Source organism: Scatophagus argus, chromosome 12 (assembly GCF_020382885.2).
Source record: "Scatophagus argus isolate fScaArg1 chromosome 12, fScaArg1.pri, whole genome shotgun sequence".
NCBI lineage: Eukaryota > Metazoa > Chordata > Actinopteri > Scatophagidae > Scatophagus > Scatophagus argus.
In genome coordinates, this window is record NC_058504.1 from 20354933 (window position 1) to 20374059 (window position 19127).

Sequence of the window (19127 nt, forward strand, 5' to 3'; positions counted from 1 at the left end):
GTGACTAACATTATGTAGCTGTTTTCATTTTGAGGCTCAAAGACACATTCATTGGACATTTTAACACTTAATCATTTAAACCTACATGTTACAGTTAGAACCTGCAGGAGTGACAATGCGTGTTGTTAATGTAAACCTCATTATGTGTTCTGATTTGAGTCTCTTCCCATCCTTCAGGTCCCTACAAAGGAACCAGCTTCAGAAACTGCGAGCAAACGCATTCTTTAAGTACCAGAGCCTACAGAAACTGTGAGTTTCCCATGAATTGTAGACTGAGTTTGTGTGTGTATTCTATTTTTTTATTTAATGGTTTTTTTTGACATTTTTATTACTTTTTTAAATTTTAATTTTAATTAATTTGCCATTTACTGCCTTACCTTTATTCACTTTTGTTCTGATAAGTCTCCTCTATAATAGAAGAGTATTACTTGCATAGATGATAACGTAGAGCCAAGAAAATGATGAGCCTTTCAGTGACAAATGCGACAAACGGTTGTCAGGACTACAAAGCTGATCTATGTAAGACTAAGACAACTACTGACAGACGTTATTGTTCTGTTCTGCGCTCAGATTCATTTAATGCGCATGTGTGTTGTTTATCAGCCTCACACAGTGCCACTGACTGGAGGCCTGATCCCCTGCCAGGAATCATCTGGTTGTGTCAGCCTGTCAGCCTTTAGTCAATGTTCTGAAGGTTTGACTGGATTGAAAGCTTCCCTGAGCTCTGCATAAACCTCAGAATGAGCAGCCAGATGTGTACAATACACCTAGAGGTGAAGCACAGCTGTCTTGAATTTCCCTCGGGATCAAGAAAGTATCTATCTATCTAGTAGAGATTTGTTAAGTTCTCAGTATGTGCTATAAAAAATGTCTGCTATTCAACAGACTGATTGTTTGACATCATATACTAATTTTTCTGGGCTTATTTCCCTAATTAAGACTCTTTCTTAGTGTAGACAAAGATTTATTTCTGACTCAACAAATGTGTCCATGTGTGTGTGTGTTTTATTATTCAACGAACAAGCTCAAGGGTTATTTATTTTTCTCACATTGTTCATTCATGATTCAAATGATACACTATATTAAAGTGTTTTGTGCTTTTTATGCAGATATCTGCAACACAACAGAATTCAAGATGTGAGTCCCGATGCATTCAGAGGGCTTTATAATTTAACAAGACTGTAAGTCCGTTTGTTAGTTTATAATGCATATCATAACGCATATCATTCAGTAATCAAGCAAACAGAACAAAGACTGTTCATCTTTGTATGTACAAGAAGCAGAGTGTTAGTTCAGGCAGGCTGTTTTGTTCATCCTGCTTAGATGACATTTTTATAACATGCAGTTCTTTTTATAAACTAGAGCATTTTGGTTTGTACATAAGAAAAATCGGATAAGATGATAAAGTTGCTTGTTGTTGAGGTTTTTTATAATGAACCAAGAAAAAAAAGCATTGATAGATAGATAGAGAAACCTTCCTAGTTTTCCCTCCCTTTCCTTCCTATTAATTTTGATCTATTTGCCCACATTTGTTGAAATATGATATTAGTGGTATATCTTTTTTAGTTGAGCAGAAATTCAAGTTCTCATTACAACTGGGGAAATGAAGTTGCCGCCTTAACTTTCACTTGCATTATCCTGTTAAGGCACTGTTAATTATGTGAGCTTTGATTGAAATTCCAGCTCTTCCTATTTGAAATTTGCACTCTTTGAAATTACTATCTCGATATGAAAAAGTGGTCAGTGTCCCTCTATCCCACTGAGCATGCATCTTGGAAAGTGAAGCAGCTCTTATCACCCAGCATCATTGTCTGACTACTAATGCTGTTCTGGCTGAATTGGAGCAAATCTCTCCAGCAAGATGCCGTTATATTGTGGAAAGCTTTCCCAGAAACGCAGAGGCTGTTACAGCAGCAGATTAATCCATGTAGTTTTAAAATGACGTCAATTCTGTATTGGTGTAATATTTTGGTGTTCACGGGCGACACGGTGGTGCTGTGGTTAGCACGTAGAGTTTGCATGTTCTTCCTGTGCCTGCGTGGGTTTTCTCTGGGTTCTCCGGCTTCCTCATGCACATTAGGTTAATTGGCTAGTCTACATTGCCCCTAGGTCTCGCCCGTAGTCAGCTGGGATAGACTCCAGCCCCCCCCCCCCAACCCTGACGCATAAGTGGTATAGAAAATGGATGGATGGATTTTGGTGTTCACATTCCTTCCGAAACTTGTTTCTCGACATCAAAGCTTGGTCACATGCGAAATGGAAAAATGCCCACTGCTCCTGTGTGTGTTTCACTGCATGGAATTTGCTGGGTGTTGCATGTGTGTTCAACTAAGGATGGGTCAAATGCAGAAGACAAATTCAGTGTGTGTATGTAAAAATATATATACTGCCAATAAAAGGGATTCTTCTTCTTAAATGGATCCTAAGAAAGTGATTGCATGTAGTAACCAGTAAAGAAAAATCTGTATAATGAGTTTGAACTATTGACTACAGTCAGAATACCTTGCTGAAACTGCTAGTAGTACATATATGGTATATGCAATAAAAGCAACAGGGAGCAAGTTTTCCCATTCATTCATTCAGGGAGCATCCCCTTCAGGTGACTTTTGACACTCATCTTTCCCCTCTTAGATATCTGAGCTACAACAAGATATCTGTCCTGATGCCAGGGGTGTTCCAGGACCTGCACAAGCTGGAGTGGTTGTATGTTTATTCTCTTCTGAAAGAACACTCCACACCAAAGGAATACAAAATGCTCCATGCACAGTATATGGATATTTTACTTCATGTAAATGTCGATTTGCAGCAGTGAAACAAACATGACTTGTTTTTTGTTGCAGGATCCTGGAAAATAACAACATCCATCAAATGTCTACCATGACCTTTTCGGGGCTGAACTCCCTTGTTTTACTGTGAGTTTATGCTACAGCAGTCAGAGATTTTTTTGGTTGCTGTGATGTCCTCTCAAATCATCAGAAGTTCTTTGTTTAAGAGCCGTTGTTTGACAATGCGATGCACCTCGTTACATTGTGTCTGGCTGATTGACAGGGTTTTGTTGAACAACTCTTTGACAACGCTGGATGACATCTGTCGAGAAATGCCAAGACTGAACTGGCTGTAAGTAGGACGTCAATAAATCAAAAGCTGTCTTGTCGTTAAAGTGCCATGTCTCTTGATGAAATTATTGTGTGGGTGCATGTTTGTCTGTGTGTTATGTTCTTGCAGGGATTTGGAGGGAAATCTCATCGAAAGCATTGGAAATGGCTCATTACGCTCATGCAGTATGCTGACAGTTCTGTAAGTATACATTTACATAATTCATTGAACCGCAAAGGCAGTTTTTTTCTTTGCTTTTAATTAATTTGACTTTTACTTAAATTTCCTTGAGAGGCTTGCAAATCAGCTTCGTTTTCTCAAAGTCTGAGTTACAGCTAGGCCTCCTAGCTGTAAATGCTGACATTAATACATTAAATAGGATTATGAAGGTCAAAAAAGGAGTAATATAATTTGTTTTTTTTGTTTGTTTTTTTTGTATCTATTGCCAGGGTTTTACAGAGGAACAGGATCAGCCATATACATGAGCAAGCTTTCTCAGTCCTCCAAAAGCTTGGAGAATTGTAAGTTATTTTTGTTTGATTATGTGAACAAAACTGTATGGGAAGAATTTCACAACCTTTAAGATTGTGGCAAAAAGAAATTGAAATGGCGCATTTCAAATGTGAGTCATTCTGGACATCCACGAGTGTCACGAGTGAAAATTTATGAAACACCAGCAGAAGTAAAGAAAAATTGGAAATGTAGACCATAATTTATTTCACATGGAGCCAATAAGCCATGACAGTGTCTGTGTGAATAGTCAGGGAACCTATTGAGTTTGTTGCATTTATGATTTCTGACTTCCACGCACTTCTAAAATATGAATAAAAACGAAAAACAAACTATAACATAGTTCATTGACCACAAAAATGAAAAAATAATCAGTAAGCTATTTTTTTAACAGTTTCAACACAGTTTCCCCTTATTGGTTTTTCTAGGATATACAAATGTTCACCTCATGTCCATGTCGCATCGTGAAACATCTAAGTGATGTAAACTTGAGCATCAGTCAGTCAAGATCAGTGCTTTTCTTTGTGCTGTATATCAATGGACACCACTCTCTTCAGTACCTTTCCTATTACTGACTCATAAATAAGATACCTTAAGATATCTGCACATCTGTACTTTTTACTACTTGAGTGTTGCACAGAGCGTCTTGCTGTGATCTTTGCAAAGTGCCCATCCTGTGTTTCTTTCTTTTTATGTGACATAACATTTGCTGACAGCATTCTGTAAAAGTCTTTGCAAACAGCCTTAAAAGCCTCTTGAGTCCAAGCACTTCTTTTCTTACAGTCTTCTGAAATCTATTGATTTACACTTTTTTGCCTCTGTGGATTTGTGGGCGACAAATGGTTTGTGGAGATTTTATGACCAGACAACATGTCCTGTCTAATAAATGTACAATAAAATCACCATAAAATCACCATAACTAAAACCTTTTTTTACATCAGTCAGTCTTAGAGACTCACATACTTAAAAAAAGGCAAGACTTTGTATGCTTAACTGTCCATAGGTAACATTTTCTGCCATTTGACTGAGGTGAGTATTAAACCCAACTAATGACAAGTACTGTAACTAAAAGGCTTTTTTCTTATCAATCTAAATGTATTTTTAAAGGGTAACAAGTTCTATAATTTGTTACTGCCGACAAGTCACATGAAATGAGCAAAGCCAACGATGAATAGATCCTTTTATTTTAACAGGTGTAGTAAAGCCTGATGTATCTTATTCTCTGTGCCATAGAGCTCTACTCTGGCTGACATGTTCCTTCATTACTGTGAACGTGCACACTTTAATTTGAGTAAATGCTTCCTGTACTGTTCTGTGGTAAACATGTACAACTGCATAGAAGGTCTATTTATCTGCAGCTGAAAAAAGTCCCCAATAAATGCACTGCTTGCTTCTGTTCCAGAAACATCGGCTAAAAACTAAAGTGAACAGCTGTTTTAGTAAATTTCAAAGCCTTTGATGATGAAAATGAAGCGATAAATGTATGATACATTTTAAAGGTTTACTTTAATAGGAACAAATGAGTTGCAGTTTTGTTATAATACATGCTGCAGCTAACCCAAGACGGTTTTTAATAGTGTATTAAGAGCACTAAGAGAGGAAGGATAATTTTCTCAAGCTATAAAGGAGCATTTAATTCCATAGTTCATCAGAAACATTCAAAATCAACAAATATGGTGATACGTGGCTTTCACTGGACAGGAAAGGTATGGAAAAATTGTAATCTGAAACGTGTCATACAGTGCAGTAAATCAATGAGTAGTATAGTATAAGTATAAAGTTGTATAAAATGGAACGTAAAAGTTCATCAAATTTGTACTTTCATGCAGTACTTGATTAGTTTGTAAACTGCACCACAGAATAAGGCTACAGTCAGAGGAGGTAGCTCTATCACAGATGTCCAATAGACGACCACTGAGTTTTATGATGCAGCAAACAGACATTACAGCAGACGGCATCACTTCAATACTTTTTTTGCTGTGTATCAGTGAGATTCAGATTTTCACAAACATAAAGGGGAGCAGTAACGTGGGAAGGCACTTATCGAAACAGACTGTAACACTCACACTTTTCTGCACTGATGGCTGTAGATAGATCGATAGATAGATGGATAGATAGATAGATAGGTAGATACTTTATTGATCCCGAGGGAAATTCAAGAACACAGGCTGTTGGGACTAAAGAAAACTGTGGGTGCATCAAAACGATTAAATGACATAAACACACAGAGACAGTATTGCTGGGCTGCTGTTTTCAGTGTGCATGTTAGGCAGTCTGTACATTGCAGGAGTCACAGAGGTTGGTTATTTTTTATTTCTGTATAAATATGTCAGCCCACCAGCGCAGTACATCAACATTAGTTTGTTGTTTTGTTGTCTTTGGGGAACCAATGTGGATTTGTCTTGGTGCACAGGGATCTGTCTAACAACAGACTGGTGGCGATCCCTCCCAATCTCTTTGTCTTACTGGGGGATTTGCTCCAACTGTGAGTTCTGTTTACACAAATACACTGGGATGTACACTGTGTGTGTGTGTGTGTTTGTGCATGTATACCTAGTCTGTGAATATTTAGCAATGTTTATTTTTTGATTGTGATAGGAATTGACAACAGAGTCATTTATTGCAGATTTCATCTCAATGCATTAAGTGAATACAAAACACATTCCCTTTGATTATGTATCAGTCAGATTAACTCATATATCAAGCCAGGTGCGTTTTGTGTGAATTAACGTTAATTAAAGTTGTAATCCTTAAGATTTTAGTCACGTAACGGAACACAGTAAAGTTCGTTACCTTGCTGAGGGGTTGGAAGCTGTGCAGCCTAACCTCTGTTCATCCAGCAGCGCACTGCGGCTGTTCATTCTTGATTCATTACTCCTTTGCAAAAATCCCCTGTCAAACAATGCTGAAAATGACCGTTGTCTTGTTATGTAAATGGAATTCTAATAACCAAGTCTGGCTAACCATAGTGATAGAACAGATTGTATTTCCTGTGGCTGCTGCACGATAAAAGCCTCTGTGCCTTGAAGCCGCAGTAGACTCCTCTGCTTGCATTAGCAGTAAATTAATATGTCACAGTATAAAGAGAGTGAACAGCAAACAGTGTGGCTGTGATAAATGAAATTGAAATGTGATAAATAAAAATCAGCCTCCATGAATTCCCTGTAATTCCCAGGTTCTTCAGTCATCAATGAAAACTGCTACAAAAGAGATAATTACTAATTATAAATAGTGTATGTTGAATGACTATTACAGAATAAAATACTGAACATAAATCGTATGAAAGATGGGGTCTGATTTTTAGAAAATCCTAAAAATTACAACTTTGAGTAGACCCAGTTTGGCAGACTGTGTACTGAATCTTGTACAGAAAGCAAACGTTGTTGTGGATGAATATCACATATTCTGCCTGGTGAACTTGTTCTGCTAACCACAATGCATTATGTACTGTCTTTAAAAAACTGGATGAATGTTCTGTAACTGATTTTCATTACCAAGTTTAATTTAATATATTTATTTATATTTTAATATATTTACATATTTTAATACATTTTATTTAATATATATTTTTTAATATTTTAATTTTCCAGGAATATATCATACAATCCCCTTGTGAAGCTCCAAGTTGACCACTTTGACAAGCTGGCTAAGTTGAAGTCATTGTAAGTATGAAATAAGCTGCTATAAAAACGAGAAAAATGAAAAATAAGAAAAAAAAGAAGAAAGATCCTGGCAAAGGAGGAGGTTATTATTCTCTCAAGGTTCCATTTTGCGAGGTTCACAACATTCGCTGCGTGAGGGTCTGCCAGTGATGTCTGGCTTTTATGTGATTAATGTGCTCTTTCATTTGAGAGGCAAACATGAGATCATACAAAAGTCAAAGTCTATATTGACAAATGAAACAAAATGTATTTGGCCTAATGTAATCTTTCTTATTTAGTCCTTCAAAGGCTCTTTGCTGAGGAGTCAGTATAAATCAGTGCTGGGGCTACTGTATTGTGACTATTGTGTGTGTGGCATGTGACTCAATGTTTCTATATTCTCCAGGAGCATAGAAGGAATAGAGATTGAAAACATACAACGGAGGATGTTTGAACCTCTCAAATACTTGACTCATATGTAAGTACTCCATTGTCATGCGCTGTGTTTTTCTGTCATTTGTGGGCTGTCATGTAGACTGTATATCACACAGGTTTCTAGCGGTGAGGCACGAGCTGGCCTTATCTGGACTGTCAGGCTCTGCTCCACCTGGGAGATGTTGGAGCGAGGCTTAGTTTAATCCATCTTTTCTGTGGGTAAAACAGCTCAAGCCACAGCTGTGCAGGTCTTGAAAAGCGTGCGACAGAGGGAAAATGAATGCTCTTTCAGCTCAGCGTACATTCACAGAAACTCTTCAGTGCACTTCATTCTGTATGTGTCATTCAAGTTCTGGGAAGATACAGTAGATACAGATAGTTATGGCCAGTTCACCCAAATTGCAACAGATGCAAAAGATACGGCTTCTCACTAAACCTCTAGCTTAAAGTTATCTAGCTATGCAGCTTTTGTTTGCTTGTTTGTGTGCTTTATTTGTCCAGATTTTGATGTTTTTTGTCCTGCTTTCAGCATCGGAAATGATATTGTGAAATCTTTCAGAAGTGATATCTCTGTGTGGAACGAGTTCCCCTGTTGCTCTGGATAATCCTCTTTTCATTGAGTGTATTTCTCTGATAGTTTTGTAAAAACTCTTAACTGTGAGCTGAATGGACATTATTCTTGGAAAGACATTTTGCTATGCCAGGGACACACAGGAGGCAGAAGGGCTGCACGATTGTCAGTTTTCTGTGCAAGCAGTAAGCTGTCCACACTTGATAAGCAGTAATATCACTATGTGCTGTCTGTGTCTTTGTTTTTATAAAGGGAGAGCGTTGACATCCAAATTGGTAAAGTCCTAACCGTCATGTGGAACACAACTCACCAGAGCCCTGTGCCCAAAGTTGAAATTATTTCAACTTTGATCCTTGACCTTTGGAAGTACGACCAATGAGATAACAACTTTTCGTGACTTAGCCTGAAGCGACACGTGCAAGCAGGGGAGGTAGAGGCGGAGAATAAAAAAAATCTCAACGGTTTTCAGACACAGTGACTGGAGCTATGATTGTATCACATCACATGCACAGCTATACAAATGGATGTTGACCAGAAAATATCAGCACAGCGGCAGTAAATCCCAAGATTATGTTACGTAGTGATTCTCATTTGTTTTTACAGAAGAAAAGGAAAGTAAGAAGTGATGAAGTGCATACCTGTTGCACTCTGCTCGGCGCCCTGCCTCGCCGTGAGCAAAGAGCAAATTTCTTATCATGTGAATGCAGCCGTACAGCACTGGTTCGCATTTAAAGTGCCTTTCTCCACACTGCTCTCCTGCTCCTCTGCTCTTTTCTAATCACACATGGAGCTGATCTTCCCCTCTAATCTCATGGTATTAACATATATCCATTTTTGTGTTATGGGAAGTGGGGTGTTGCGAGAAGCATCACCTCGTGTGATTATCTGCAAGGAAAGGTCTCTCTCCTGTTCTTAACAATATGAAGACTGGCAACGCTGCATTCATCTGCTCTCGGCTAGATTAACCTGAGTGTTGGCCGATCCTGTTTGTCTGTCCTGCAGCTGCAGCAGCACTGTCAAATCCAGGACTGATGTGAAGAGTTTGTTGTTTATTTTTTGTAAAGGCCTATATTTCAACATGTCTCTGCCCCTACTCCAGTTCTAAGGCCTCTTTGATCCTCAGAAGAACTGCTGTTAACTGTTACACAATCAAGGCTAGCTTGTAAGGGAGAGTGTGCCTTCGGTGTGGAGGCACCAAACCTTAAAATAGTTTTCTGCTTTCAATTCATTGTTCACAAACGATGAAGAGAGGCCTCAAGATGTGGATGTTCTCAATGGCTTTTGGTTGCTCTTAGTTGTTTTAGTATTTGTAATCTTTGATTTTTGTCAAATTGTTCCTCCAAGCTTTGTTTTGCACTTGTGCACGTTGTTTTGATATTGCCTTGGATGTTTTCATCGCCTTTTACTGATGTTATTGGGCTTTTTTACTATTATCTGTACCTCTTTGCTGTTTATTATTTGGTTGAGCTGAAGCTTCCAATGATCACAGTTAAATCTTGCCTGAATGAATTCTTCAGACAACTCATGAAGATATAGTGAAAAAGGAAAAGCTTCAGTTTGGATCCAAATGAATTTTTTGATTAGGTTCACCACCTCTAAAGCGCAGCACTCCAATAGTTCAACCCCAAGGTTCAAATCAAAATCAAATCCCTCTGCAAAATCGCCACACTTTTTTTTCCCACTGTCACTGTCACTGCTTCTGCTTTTCTGTAACTAAATAGGCTTCCTGATCTTTTTGCTTAAATCTCCTTTAATCTGTCATTACAGCTACTTTAAAAAATTCCAGTACTGTGGCTATGCTCCTCATGTGCGCAGCTGCAAACCCAACACTGATGGCATCTCGTCCTTCGAAGACCTGCTGGCCAACATCGTGCTGAGGGTCTTCGTCTGGGTGGTCTCTGCCACCACGTGCTTCGGCAACATCTTCGTCATCTGCATGCGGTCGTACATCCGATCAGAGAACAAACTCCATGCCATGTGCATCATCTCACTCTGCTGTAAGTCACACTTCATTCAATGGAGGGATGTGGTGGAAACCAGAGTTCCAGTTTCTACAGGACATACAGGAATAAAGGCTGTGGTATTTACTGCCCAATAACACATATTGGCCTGAAGAATTTACAACCTAATTACCGCTTCATCTCACTTACAGATTTGACTTTAGTCTCTGGATGCGTGCCAAATACAACCACAGGAGTGGAAAAGTGTGTAGACAAATTCTGCAACATATTTAAGTTTTCTGTTTGTGAATTAAACAGATTTCCGAACTCAGTAGGAAATTTGAAGGTAGTTCCCAATGTGTTTATCAGTGTGTTTCATCAATGCTGATTTCATCTTACACACACTATTAGACATCCTCATGAATAATACTAAATGTAGAAATAATAAAATCGTATTCCAAAATGCAATATCTTCCATCTGACTTACAAGAAATTATTCATAGGACAAAACTGGCCATAGTAGTATGGAACAATCGCAAATATAACAGTCCAATGAATGCAGTTTTTCATTAAATAGCAGCACTTCAACTGACTCATCTACCAAGATAACAAAAGTTATACTTAAGATAAAGATACATATTCATCTTTATAGCTCACAGTATTTTCCACAATATTATCCATAGATTTGGAATATAACTCAATTTTAAAACTTCTTCACAAGAAAGCACTGACTTATTCTATAAATGTAACTGTGGTGTTTGGATTCATATTCATATTTGGATGTCTGTATGTGATTGCATTCAGGTAACTGCAGTGGCAGTTTGTTGAAGAGCTTCTTCTTCTGCAGGACTTTGTTTTGCAGGAAGAAAGTTCTTTCTGAAACAAAGCAGAATTAAAGGCAAAAGATTTTTTTTTTTTTTTTTATTAGCAGCAGTCAGTCAACCTAAAACAGTTTGGCACAGTAGCTTCTGATTGATGTTCAGTGTTGGTCTCGCTGTGACATTATAATAGATGGAAGGAAAATGAATTCATCCTGAAGTGAATATAAAGTAAGTAAAGCTACGTTCAAAGGAGTTCCCTGATATTGGATATCACTGAATGAATCTATCTGTTCATTATTCCCAGGAAGGAAATTCCGTGGTAACCGCAGAGTTACCTATCATTACTGTTTACATTACTGTGTGCCTCTTCTGGCATTACACAGCTCATGGCTCCTATATGGATTTCTATATGGATATGGAGGTCTCAGAGCAGCTGAGCATATGCAGAGCAGAATTTCTATGTTAGAGCGCATATCTGCTCTCTTTTCTGCTACATCCACAATGAAAGCCATGCGGAGGATGACAGTCGTTATTCATTATCTCACTTTGTGGCTCGCTTAATATGTTGACCTTTAAAAGTTTATTACTACAATGTCAGTGGGGACCATTTGCAGCAGCACACTAATTTCCGGTGGCTGAAACCAGACAAAAACAGAGCTTAAGGTAATTAACACAAGCGAAATAGTCTAGATAATATTCATTCTTTGCTTCTTTTCCAGCAACAGGGGATTATGTGTCTTTGTGCAAAGCAAGACATGTCCAAATGTTGCCTTAATTCAGTTTTTAAAGTGGGACATAGTTGAGTCTGAACTGTTATGAAAAGAAACAAAGTTAAGACTTGTATATTGAGTTTGAGTTATGAATATTGTAGTTTAGATGTGGAAAAAGAGTTAACTGGGACGTTAAGAAAGAGCTATGCTTCCTGAGCTTTTCTCTAACATCTTCTTTATTTGTTTTTTCTCTAAACATTTTTTCTCTTTCCATGCTGCTGGGCACTGGTCTCGTGTAGCCTCCCTGCACCGTGTTAGAGAGTGCTCTGAGCCCAATTGAGTCTGCCAGAGGTCAACTTTAATCTAACTCTTTGATGTACTCATAGGACTTTCAAATAAACTGGATCACTGCATATATGATGCAAGCTGGACTGGCAAAAAACATAAATAAATAAAATAATTATAATAATAATAACTTTGAATGACATTTAAGGAATGTGTCATGTCTAAAAGTTGCCTGAGAATCATTCAGAACCTCAGCTGCTCTGATCAGTTTTCACATGACAAATTTCAAGATAAAAAACATGAAAGGAGTCTTTAATGATCATACAGTGCATGACATTTAAAAATTCTTTTTGAGAAGCATTATTTCCCCCCATATCAAAGGAATTACTATCAGGAGAGTTTGAATAATTAATTTGATATATTATCAAAGAAGATAAGATAAGATAAGATAAGATAATTCATTATTGATCCCCAGAGGGGAAATTTGAACTAAATATTGAGCAGTGACTGATGATGAAGAAGTGGCGAGTCCTCTGTGGATTTACAGTTGCAAATTAAATATATGCTTTGACAAAGTGTCAACAAAACATTGTGATGAATATGAAGAAGGCAGACAAAACAGGTTGTAAAAAAACAAAACAAAACTTCAAACTGAGTATATTTTTTATATATAACGAAATTCTTCCTCTGCATTTAACCCATCACTGATTGAAACACACGCACATGCAACACACAACATGCAGTGAAACACACGGGAGCATTGGGCTGCCAGGTCAGGCGCCCAGGGAGCGAATCGGGGTCTTGGCTTGGGGTCGGATACAAATCTGTTCACACTGTAGATGTTAACAGTGTGAACAGTTGTGTAACAGTTATCCATAAATATCCATATCACTCTTTGTATACATGGTGGTGCAGTGGTTAGCACTGTCGCCTCATAGCAAGAGGGTTCCAGGTTCGAATCCCGGTCTGGGCCCTTCTATGTGGAGTTTGCATGTTCTCCCTGTGCCTGTGTGGGTTTTCTCCGGGTACTCCGGCTTCCTCCCACAATACCAAAAACATGCACATTAGGTTAATTGGCTACTCTACATTGCCCCTAGGTGTGAGTGTGAGAGTGTGTGGTTGTCTGTCTTTGTGTGTTGGCCCTGCGATTGACTGGCGACCAGTCCAGGGTGTACCCCGCCTCTCGCCCGTAGTCAGCTGGGATAGGCTCCAGCTCCCCCGCGACCCTGACAGATAAGCGGTATAGGTGATATATACATGGATTCATGGAAACAATCTGAAAGGTGAATGAGCTAATTTTCCTAAATGACAAACTAGTCATTTAATGCCCTTTTATACAAATGTAGAAGAGAGACTATTGAGATTTATTTGCTGAGCTAAAATGATGAACGATTCAAATAAATTGTAGCCCTGTTTAATTCTATGTATGCTTGGGGTAAATGCAGTATGTGCATAAGACTATTTATTTCTGTAAACACATACCATATTTATGTGTAAAGCTGCAGATGCAATCTTTGTGTATGCCCATCTTTTATACATCTGATCCTGACTGCCAATACTCCCTGCCATGATTATATTTGTATAATCAGGGCAGGGAATGCTGCCACCAGTGGTTTGATTATTATGGTTGAGCTGTTCTGTAGTGTTGAGCTCAATTGCCAGCAGCATGACAAAGGGGGTATTTCTGATTTCTTCAGATTTCTGAATGCATGCTGCACAAGTTTTATGTATTTATGTTTTTTATATTCAGCTTGCAAAATAGGCAGCCTTGTACAGAATTGTTTTTAGAACTTTAAAATGAGTTTGTTTATTTCTGTCTTTTTTTACAACAGAGCACAAGGCTCTGCGCTCTTCATAAATAACCTCCTCCAGTGATCCAGTGATTTGTCCTTTGTTTCTTTTCGTGTGTGTGGCTTTCCAAGGGTGAGTGGCTGCTGTCTCTCTGCTAGTTGTTATCCGTTTCCACATCGTAGACAGGAAGGCTTTCATGTAGAGCCATGAGTGGTCTTGGTTTGATTCTGTTCTCACTTCCAAGAAACTGCTTTGTGGTGCCCTTGGAAGAGAACTGCTTTAACAGCCAAAGTTGGTGTCTTTCTTTGGTGTTCAAAGCATTCAGCAGACATTGTGCTCATGACTGAATGAACCAAGTTCAAGAGGTAAAGATGCCAAGGATTGTTAAATTGCTCATATGCTGGATCTGAATTGTTAAGTTGTTTAGCCCGTTTTTACAATCAAAAATATCTTCTGAATATGTTGTAAATTACAGCTTTTCTTCCATGCAGGTGCAGACGGGCTGATGGGAATCTACCTTTTCATGATTGGTGCATATGATCTGAAGTTCCGTGGCGAGTACAACCGGCATGCACAAGCCTGGATGGACAGCATTCAGTGTCAGGTCATTGGATCTTTGGCCATGCTGTCCACTGAGGTATCAGTTCTTCTCCTCACTTACCTCACTCTGGAGAAATACATCTGCATCGTCTACCCTTTCCAGTACTTGACGCCTGGCTGGCGACGAACTGTCACCATCCTTATCGGGATATGGGTGTTCGGTTTTATTGTTGCCTTCCTTCCACTTGCCTGCAAGGGGCTATTTCGCAACTTCTATGGGACTAATGGAGTTTGCTTCCCGCTGCACTCTGAGCAGCCAGAGACGCTTTGGGCACATGTTTACTCCATCGTCATTTTCTTGGGTGGGGATTTGTTCTTGCAATAATCCTTGGAGCTTTTTCTTGTGCTTAATTGTTCTAATTGCTCTAACTGTTGTTTTCTTTGTTCACTTACTCTCTAAACCTATTTGCGAAAGCACAGTTTCATTGTTTAGTGAATGGTTGTATTTATTTGCTTTATTATAATTGCACGTCCAATGTGCAAATGTGAGCCACTGATATTGTCTGAAAATCCAGAAACTAACCATATATCTCTCTGCAGGTCTGAACTTGGTGGCATTCCTCATTATTGTCTTATCCTATGCAAGCATGTTCTATAACATCCAGAGAACAGGGACTCAGACCACAAAATACAGCAACCACATCAAGAATGAGGTGACCATCGCCAAAAGGTTCTTCTCTATCGTCATTACTGACTCGCTTTGCTGGATCCCCATTTTCATCCTCAAGATCCTGTCACTGCTGCAGGTGGAGATTCCCGGTACAGTAGAAGTGCTAAAGCATATAAAGGAATACTCCACTGAACGTATACCTTTTGAGTGTCAACTGCATCCTCCTCAGCGGGCTTGCAGTGTGGCTCTGAAAAGTTGCACCATGTTTGCATTCACAGCCACTGACATAAGTCTTGGTCACCTCTGAATTCAGTGGCTAAAAATAACCATCAAAATGGCCACAGAATTTCTCAAACAACTACTGCAGCATTCTGCACTTGCACTGCTGTTGATTCCTGTGCCCAGCTTGTGTTAATCGTGGCTTTGCCAGTAGATCATCTGGGATCGAAACTTTCTATGACACAAAGGAAATACATTGTCAGAGCTAAATTTCATGCCTACCTGGAGATTAGTGCTCAAAAGAGAAAGGTCTGGTGGGGTATTGCATTTTTCATGTGTTATTAAAATTCCAAGTGGTGGAACTTTTAAAGTTTAAAAGGTTTTTCAAAAGGTATTCATCACTGTATAAAGAGCAGTTAACCGAAGCCACTGTAGTGTTTTTAGTTTGCACTGTATCCCCAGATGACTGTTTTGTGCTGTGCAGAATCCATTACAAACATATCCCGTAGCCATAATTAGGTCCTCTGTAGGGATAAAGGGATTTTCATTAATTACATAAATGAGAAAAGGATTTTATGTATTAATATTCTCTCAAATCATTAAACACAGACTATGTACGAGCTCCACTATTTCACTTCTTTCTGTCTGTGTCTTTTTCTCTCTCGGCAGGTACCATCAGCTCCTGGGTGGTCATATTTATTCTCCCCATCAACAGTGCCCTTAACCCTATCCTTTACACACTGACTACACGGCCTTTCAAAGAGACCATTCTGCAGGTATGGGCTAACTACCGGCAGAAGAGGCCTCTACTCAGTGGTCACCAAGCTCATCATCCATCACTCACCTGGCAGGAAATGTGGCCTCTGCAGGACAACAGCCATGGCGTCACCGCAGGCCACCCAGTGCAAACAACAGGCACTGTAACCAAGCTCACCCCTGTGGAAAACACCAATGATGGGTACAACGACATGACCTTGTGCACACAGAAACAACAGAGGCACCATACAGTGCTGTCAGTATGCTCACAGAAACAAGCAATGCCGCAAACACTCACACACACTCGCATTTACGCATCAACAAATGAACTCATCTAGATGTCAAACCAAGGATCTGCACGGATCTGTCCATAATGTCATCAGTCACCTCAACAGATTAAATGTAATTCAGGTTCATTCATCTCAGCAATTAAGAGTGTTTAACCTGTTAAAAAAGAATAGTATTTTTAAAGGGATAGTCCTTCATTTATGTCCCGATTTCTCCTTTGTGATTAAACATCATTCGTAATCATTAGTGTTTTTGGAAATCCAGCTGTGTGCATGTCTTGTCCAAGCAGCAGTCATCATGGCAGAGGGTGAAGTCAATGTGGAAATTCCTTATGCAGCAGCACAGCTCCTTTAATTCAGACAACTCCAAAAAGATATCTGTCAGTGTAGAGCCCCTCTGATGGTTTAGCTTTTGTTCCACTAGGTGTAATAGCTCAGTGTAATTTCCCAGAGAGGGCTCCTTTCATAACTCTTTCTGAAAACTGAAACATGATATTCTGCCCATATTCTGAGCTGAATATTAGGCTACACTATACTTTTGAGTAAAACCCTAGCATTTCTAACAGTGATAAAAGACTGAATTTTATTTGAATCCAGTAACCATGGCTAACATCAACCATTTGACTGCACGTCTGTGGCAATAAACAACATGACTGTTGAGTGTAGAAGGTCATTCTTGACTTTGGAAACAGTAATTTCACTCAAGATTCGCATACCAGCCTTTTCCAGACCTCTCAAGCATATCTTGCAGTCTTTTCACTGCAAATGTCAAAAACAGGGTTATGCAGCACATGAGGAAGTAACAAATGCAGAGTGTGTAGCTCGCAAGTTATCTAAATAAAATTATAGACAAACCTTTTAACAGCACACTGAGAGGAACCATGACTTCTTTTTGATGTTTTTTTCCAGTTTATTTATAGTTTTTGATGTCTGCTTAATAATATCTAAGGGAACAAGAAAAAATGTTCAAAATGTTCAGTGTGTAGCTAAACGCTTTGAATCCACGTCAGAATCCAGTTAATCACTGCATTCAAGTTTCTTTTTTGTCAGTCAATTGTACTTAATTATAAGGTGAATCAATCCCATTTTATGGAATGAGCACATAAGAATACACTTTATGCTGTATACTGTATAATGCAGATCTGTTTTCGTTCTTGCATCTATCAGTTCTTGTGTTGCCTCTGCCACCAAAAATTATTTTCGGGGAATACAGAATGTAATATATGAGATATGTCCAATATATTTAACAAAGAATGTACTTAATTTGGGGTGATAATAATCAAAAATTTGGCAAGAGAGTTACAGCTACACAGGTAGCAATTTTAAACTGTCTTTTATACATTCTGTCTAACAATTCCCCAGCCGGTCTGGGGGGTTTGAGCTTGGACTCAGCCTCATGTTACCAACAACTACACCACACAACACATTTTTTACAGTGACCTAAAGAGTGAAGGACATTTGTACAATGATCATAGACTCTTCTGTGCATATGTTGTTCAATGAACTACTGATTCCTGTGGAAAATAACTTTTTCAGTCATTGTAAATGTATGAATATACAGCAATCACACAGGAGAAGAAAAGATTAAAACAGTGATTGGTGGAGACATTATATGTGCCATTTGTGTTTACATTACATTCTTACATGCTGGAAAGAAAGAGAAGCCAGCAGTTAGCTTGAGATAAATTCACAATATCTGCAGGCTTATATTTAATGTTTATGAAAAAAAATGTTTTAAATGTGTTCTCATTTGATTTGTTGTATTGACTTGGATCTCACAATAATTTACTTTTGTATTTTTTATTTTTTGTGTGTGAGATGTGTACAATAAATATATGTATGTCTCTTACCTGCTTGTTGATTTATTTATTGTTTGGTTTAGGGTTGTATATACCATGAGCAAGAGTTTGAGCAAAGGCATTGCACAAATGAATCACAATAATAATAAAAACTTAATTCCCAAAGGTACAGATTAACTTCACTGGCTTGCTGTATTCTCAGTCACATTAAAGTGATGTGTTAAGTGCATTGGTAGTCTGCATTAAAGTGTTTGTATAAAATGATCATAGGTGTATATATAAAATAGTCATTTTCAAAATAACAAGTAACTATTGTCAGATAAATGTGGTGGTGTAAAAAGTAGAATTTATTATTATTAATGATAACTTTTTCTGAATTGCTAAAACACTAATTTCTGTTGTGTGAATCAAATGCTCAGTTGTCTAAACTCGTTCGCTGAACTGAGCATCATTTTGACAAAACCATAAACTATCTTCTCCTAGTAAAACATTATTTGCAGATCTCAGTCCTTCCTTTTGCAAAACTCTAAACACATTCTCATGCAGTAAAACACAGTTGTCACTGTGATGCACTTGTGATGCATAACGGTAACAAAAAGTTGTAAAATATGAACACAAATAAAACACGTGTCATTCATTGAACACAACGATTCAAAATTGATCACACTTGTTTCTCATCATGTCGTGACAACATGACAAACAATATAAGCCAGTTTGGAGTGCAAGCAGGTTGGTCCTGCAAGCTCATGACAACAATGGATGGAGACACAGAGGACAAGAAGGACGCAGAGGAAGAGGAACAGGAACAGGAGGGAGAGGAAGAGAAGGAGGAGGAAGAGGAAGAGTTCCAATTTCTGATGAAATTCGGGCTACAGTCATAGACCACGTACTGGTGCATGGCATGACCATGAGGGAGGCAGGCCAAAGGAGTCCAGCCAAACATCAGCCGATTCTCTGTGTCCACCATAATCCGGAGATTCAGACATGAGAACAGATACAATCTACTTTACTGTACTGTTTTATCATTGAAAGTTTAAAGTACTACTGTATAGTTTA

At 38.5% G+C, this 19127-nt stretch overlaps 1 protein-coding gene across 3 annotated transcripts in view; it reads left to right on the forward strand.

The window, feature by feature from the left end:
- Positions 1–18061, forward strand: part of rxfp1 (relaxin family peptide receptor 1) — a 61171-nt gene extending 43110 nt beyond the window's left edge. The window contains exons 5-18 of one of the 3 annotated variants that reach the window (XM_046406761.1): positions 178–249; positions 1110–1181; positions 2632–2703; positions 2841–2912; positions 3049–3117; positions 3226–3297; positions 3546–3617; positions 6020–6091; positions 7197–7268; positions 7654–7725; positions 10021–10250; positions 14292–14702; positions 14941–15159; positions 15899–18061. In XM_046406761.1, the coding sequence (XP_046262717.1) occupies positions 178–249; positions 1110–1181; positions 2632–2703; positions 2841–2912; positions 3049–3117; positions 3226–3297; positions 3546–3617; positions 6020–6091; positions 7197–7268; positions 7654–7725; positions 10021–10250; positions 14292–14702; positions 14941–15159; positions 15899–16323 (2002 nt within the window). In that variant the 3' untranslated portion in view covers positions 16324–18061. The remainder of the gene's footprint in view (positions 1–177; positions 250–1109; positions 1182–2631; positions 2704–2840; positions 2913–3048; positions 3118–3225; positions 3298–3545; positions 3618–6019; positions 6092–7196; positions 7269–7653; positions 7726–10020; positions 10251–14291; positions 14703–14940; positions 15160–15898) is intronic. The other 2 variants (XM_046406763.1, XM_046406762.1) reach the window with 2 other exon arrangements.
- The last annotated feature ends 1066 nt before the right edge of the window (positions 18062–19127 follow it).